The 6,000-nt window shown below is 34.1% G+C and overlaps 1 protein-coding gene across 1 annotated transcript; it reads left to right on the top strand.

Annotated features, from left to right (window-relative positions):
• Positions 1-504: 504 nt before the first annotated feature.
• LOC133675161 (gibberellin 20 oxidase 1-like) lies at positions 505-2,405 on the top strand. The gene is made up of 3 exons (XM_062096450.1): positions 505-1,157; positions 1,269-1,590; positions 1,771-2,405. Exons 1-3 carry the CDS (start codon positions 589-591, stop codon positions 2,035-2,037), a joined length of 1,158 nt encoding a protein of 385 aa, XP_061952434.1. The 5' UTR covers positions 505-588; the 3' UTR covers positions 2,038-2,405.
• Positions 2,406-6,000: the final 3,595 nt, after the last annotated feature.

Below are 6,000 nucleotides of genomic sequence, written 5' to 3'. Positions count from 1 at the left end.
GGACCTATGTCAGGTGGGGGCTTCGGCATTTTAAAAACAGAACAGGAAGTTATGGGTTTAATACAGGTCTAAGCACACTCTTGATACAAGACAAAATAAAGTGCCCTGCTGACACTAGCATAGAGCATCCAAACAAAAAACTCCATTGGGAAGAGCTTTCCTGGCAGCTATAAAAAGGACAGAACTCCAACAAATTGGTCTATCACCTAATTTTCTCATTAAGCAACCCCTTGCGCTGCAAATCCCCTCCTCTTCTCAAGCCCTTCCTTGCAAAAATAAAATCCACACAGCATATAAGAGTGAGGGAAAGATAGCTAGCTACAAGATTCCAACATTCGGGCTCACCGATTTCCCCAATGAGAGCGGTCTTGGCTTTTCTTTTATCATCATCGGTACACTTCTTTCTTTTATCTTAACTAGGAGCTAAGTACCAACTCTCCCTCCCTGCCTCTCAAACCTCACACAATCACAATCACATACATACATACATACATACATACATACATACATACATACATACATATATATATATATATATATATATATATATACACACAGACCGTGCCCTGCCACAAAATTTGTAATGCAATGGCAATAGATTGCATCAAAACCATGCCATCCATAACCACCCCTCATCACCACCCAAAAGATCAGGATCAATGCAAAGATGATGGCAAGTCTTTTGTTTTTGATGCACAAGTTCTTCGACACCAGACAAACATACCCCAGCAGTTCATTTGGCCTGACCATGAAAAGCCTAATATTAATGCACCTGAACTCCAAGTCCCACTTGTAGACTTGGGTGATTTCCTCTCTGGTAACCCTGTTGCTGCAGTGGAAGCTTCAAGACTTGTTGGTGAAGCATGTCAAAAACATGGTTTCTTTCTAGTTGTTAATCATGGAGTTGATAAAACACTCATTGCCCATGCTCATAATTACATGGACACCTTCTTCGAATTGCCACTTTCTGAGAAACAAAAGGCCCAAAGAAAGATTGGCGAGTCTTGTGGATATGCTAGCAGCTTTACTGGCAGGTTTTCCTCTAAACTTCCATGGAAAGAAACGCTTTCTTTTCGCTACACAGCTGAGAAGAATTCATCAAAACACATCGAGGAATACTTTCATAACAGAATGGGGGAAGATTTCGCTGAATTCGGGTATGCTACAATTTGTTTTCCCCGTTCAATTTGGTTTTGTTCAATGTTGTCTATTGGGATTGGTTAATGTTCTCTTTGACACTAAGATTTCTCGTCTTCTGTTTTCATCAGGAGGGTGTATCAGGACTACTGTGAGGCCATGAGCACTTTGTCGCTAGGGATCATGGAGCTATTAGGCATGAGCCTTGGTGTGAGCAGAGAACATTTCAGGGAATTCTTTAATGAGAATGATTCAATAATGAGGCTCAACTACTACCCTCCATGCCAAAAACCTGACCTTACTTTAGGCACCGGTCCTCATTGTGATCCAACTTCTTTAACCATCCTTCATCAAGACCAAGTGGGTGGTCTTCAAGTGTTTGTAGACAACGAATGGCGTTCGATTAGCCCCAATTTTGACGCTTTTGTTGTTAACATTGGTGACACCTTCATGGTAAGTTATTAACTTTATTCGCGCAAGTGAAGCGGTTCTGTCCTTTTTATTAAGATAAATAAATAGAATTGCCCTACACGTACGTGGATGATAATTGACAAATCCTTTAAATTATCACCGAATTTGCATTAATGACTACAAAAAGTACTGATATTTAGTGGGCTTTTGTTGTTTTTGCAGGCTCTATCGAATGGTATATACAAGAGCTGTTTGCACCGAGCAGTGGTGAACAGCCAAACACCAAGAAAATCCCTCGCTTTCTTTTTGTGTCCAAAGAATGACAAGATGGTAACTCCACCACATGAATTAGTGGACACATGCAATCCGAGAATATATCCAGATTTCACATGGCCTATGTTGCTCGAATTCACACAAAAGCATTACCGAGCTGACATGAAGACACTTGAGGTGTTCACAAACTGGCTTCATCAACAAAGTTTTAGCTGAACAAGTGGGTCAAGTGATGTATCCCACAAATGCACTTGGGGGCATGTTATTGGTCTTTTTCTTGGAAAAAAAAAAATGAAAGTGATGTTGATGGGAGAGGAGAGGAGACGAAAGGGAAAGAAAGGAAGCTGGAAAGAGATGGGAATTTTGTTAAGACTTGGAGATCGATCATCATCCGTGCATGAAGAGATCTCAAAAGTAATTAGAGGCCAATTCTTATTTATGTCCATAGATCTGGTAATTAATTACTAGCTAACTTATTTATTGGTCATGAACAAAAAGTACAATCATAGACCAATAAAGAGTTGGATAAGCTAATTTTTTGTATTTTCCTTGATAATATAGAAAAATTGCCAGTAGTAGCATTACATACCTCTCTTCATTATAAATTTCTTTAATTATCAAATAATCCAATATCATCAATGAACAAAAAAAAAAAAAAACACACCATCCCTCTCTCTGGGGCTAGTTGAATTCATCTTTACAACATGACTTCAACTCTTCTCATGTATAGAATTGGGATCTATCACATCAACAAATCAAAAATTGTTTTAATTTAATGAATTGGGTTCTTGTAATAGAACTTCTTATTTAGCAAAGATTATTTCCCAACATGCACGAAAAATTACCTTCTCTGTAAGAACCGAAAAGGCCTTTTCATGTAGCTTGTGGATGCAAAGACTGAGTAAATAGGACAGAATGACGAGTTCCAGTACCAAAAAATCAGGACCACAAAGAAATTCAGATGTGCTTGCTAGCTAGTACTGTCAAGAAGAAGATAGCCAAACCGAACAAATTCTAAATTAATTTAATTTTTTCTTTGAAAAAACTTTCAACCTTTTGAATTTATAAATATAAATCATTGGATTAATGGAAATAGTTATTAAATTCCATGTGAAAGTATTTATCATTTCTCCTCTGCATTTGATCAAATAAATGTGATTAAATTGTACGAGGAAAGGCCAAATCGAATGTTACCACTCTTGCACACGTGGTAGCTAAACTAGTCCCCCGACTATCAACTGATTCTCAATGTAGTCCCTACACAAGAGCCTTCATCAACTGGATCCCGAAGGTATCGTGCGATTCTCAACTGGATCCTCCATATGAAGCCATCACTCTCTCTTTTTAAACAGGAAACATTGAAAACAGTGACATTTCATGGCATAGATATGCGATTTTTATTGCAAATATAAATAGACACGGCCACGGGTGCCTGGGGGGCATAATTGAGGAATATCTATTTATTTTTTTGGATTCAAATGAAGATGCTTTTAGTTTGGGGACCTGTATTAGAATTGGTGGATAGTTTGCGGACAAATTTGAGATCCCTTTATTTTAGCTCAACTGTTATTTTCATAATTTTCTCTTTTCACTTAATTTAATGGAATGTTTTTTTTTATTAACATGGGTATCCGGGTCAATTTACGCGTACCTCAATTAATCCCACGGGCCTTAAAATTAACGATCATGTAAGTCTCTAGTGGCTATCATATTAGTAATCATATGGCTTGAACCTGAAATCATAGGAGAAATAAATTTTTTAATCTCAAATTCTTATAACTGGATTACTTATTAGATGCTTTTAATAATGTTGTTATTATATATACACACACCTTAAAGTACCCTTCATGTGCTAAATAATTATAGAACTAAATAATTCAACTATTCATCAAGTTCTCACTTCTCACACAAAAAGAAAAAAGAAAAAAAATGATTTAATGCCCTTAAATAAAACGTCATGGAAAACATCAACCAATAGTCATTCTTTATCTCAAGTTTCCTGGCCCTACGTGATGCTAGGGTTTAGGACCTCTTGATAAATCCAAAACCCCATTTAAAAATAAAATTAAAATATCAAGCCTAGTAAATCCAATTCAAGAAATGGCCCACCAGTTGAATGATTCAGAGGAATAGGTTGCTAGAATCCATACAGAGGATTGACAGAGCAATTTCTTGTAATGTATTAATTTGTGCCAAAATATATTTTATATTTTATATTTTGTTTTTACTATTATTGTCTTCTTTGGTGTCTGGAAATTTGGAAGGTTTTGCATTATAGAATTGAAAGGGAATACCTGCAAACATTTGTCGTGGTTTCTGTCTTTAAATGCTGCAACATTCTTTCTGGCTAATATTTTAAGACGCTGCCATTTTTTTTAAAATGAAGCATACCTATAGTTGTGTGAGTGCAATTTCCTATGTAATTATGAGCTCACCATTTGCTCTCTCAATTATTTAATCGTGGTTAATTTAGTTAATTAGTTTTATTTCTTAAACTGGGGTCAGAATCACACAACCTATAAAACTGAGGTGTTTTAGGGCAGGGCAGGGCAAGAAATGGAGATATCTTGAGAATTAAATTGAAAAATGAAGTTCATATTTCATCTGGATCATAGTTTCTTGAATTCTTTCTCCTTTGGTTTTCTTTTCTCGCTGGAAGGCTTCAAATGTAAGAGAATCAGGATGGAATTTATTTATTTTTTGATTAGTGAATTTATGTATTTATGTAAGAGAATGGAATTTATGTATTTATGTATAACATGGAGTACAAATGTAATGGAATTAGGATGCATTTATGTATTTAATTTATCTCATAGTTTCTTGAACTGGAATTTATGTATTGTTTGATTAGGATGGAATTTATGTATTTATGTAAGAGAATTAAATTGAAAAACTATCTTTGCTTAAATCTATATTTAAAATAGTTGTAAAGTAAATTTTTATACTTTCTGCTATTTTTGTTTATTCTATCACGAGATAATAATTAAATATTATTTTATATTTTAAAATAAAAAAGTGAGAATTTATATGTTGGTGGATTATATGAATTAGAGGGTAGCTGCTAGTCACCTTTAATGAAATCCAAAAAAAACAAAAGCGAGTGCAGCTTGGAAGTAGCAAATTAAAAAGAATTTATGCTTGAAATGCTAGCAGCACGCCAAATATGTTAAACATAAAAATTAAAATAACAAAACAGTCCTCGACTGGTGTTCCCATAGTACTATTACATCGTTAAAAGGACAAGTTTATCATTTTACTAATAATTTATCTGCGCGTAGATTTTCGAGCCTGTCAATAGCACAATTCAGGTACTGAGAAAATGGGTAAAACTAGTCTTCCTGGATAGTTAGATAATAAGAATCACTTGCAAATTTTTTTTAATCCGTTAGACTATATTCTTAAAATGGTAAAACAAGGATTTCTGTGTGTGTCTATATATATTATATAATAATATAAATTATATCTTAAAATCCAAATGATTCTTTAATATTGTATTAAAGTCTTGATTACTAAATGATAACGAATTTAAATTTCATTGTACTCATTTATTTGATAAAAACCAAGTAGAAAGTAGTGTGAGACTATACATGTTTTAAATCCAAAGAGTTTTAATGGATAAGACGTATTAGAAAATAATATAAATTATATTTTAAAATCTCATCTAATAACTTAAACTTTTAGGTTGAATTAATTTTTTGGTGTTAATTTAATGCAAAACATGATTTGTACAAGTTTTAAGATTATTTTTAACAAATAAGTTCTTGCAAATTTATTATAAATTAAAACCGGCAATTATATTTTTTTAATTTTAACGTAGGTATTCGGGTCAGCTTGCACGCACTTCGACTAATCCCATGAGCCATGAAGTTAACGACTATATAAGCCTCTAGTGACCATCATATGAATAACTATATGACTCAAAACTGAAATCATAAAAAAAAGAAAAATTTTAATTTCAAGTTTTTATTACTGAATTATGGTTATATTTTCTAATTTTTAATTTTATTTGGGTTGGGGGTGCACCTCCACAGCCGCCACAAGTAAGGACAATGACAGTCCCCTTCCCGTACTCCCTTCCAAAAGGCCCGCATCACGTGGAAACATTTGTTGCTTGTCTTGGTATCGCTCCCTCTAATTTCCAAACCGTATTATTTATTTCTTACAGGATAATTATTATTT

Source organism: Populus nigra, chromosome 16 (genome assembly GCF_951802175.1).
Source record: "Populus nigra chromosome 16, ddPopNigr1.1, whole genome shotgun sequence".
Lineage (NCBI taxonomy): Eukaryota > Viridiplantae > Streptophyta > Magnoliopsida > Malpighiales > Salicaceae > Populus > Populus nigra.
The sequence above is the reverse complement of the archived record's forward strand: the minus strand, read 5'-3'. Positions and strand labels throughout refer to the sequence as shown.

Excerpts from the sequence above, each read along its gene's own strand:
- LOC133675161 (XM_062096450.1), top strand. The coding sequence starts at position 589 with ATGGCAATAGATTGCATCAAAACCATGCCATCCATAACCACCCCTCAT. Across the intron at positions 1,158-1,268 it reads GAAGATTTCGCTGAATTCGG|GAGGGTGTATCAGGACTACT; the intron begins GTATGCTACAAT and ends TGTTTTCATCAG. Across the intron at positions 1,591-1,770 it reads ACATTGGTGACACCTTCATG|GCTCTATCGAATGGTATATA; the intron begins GTAAGTTATTAA and ends TTGTTTTTGCAG.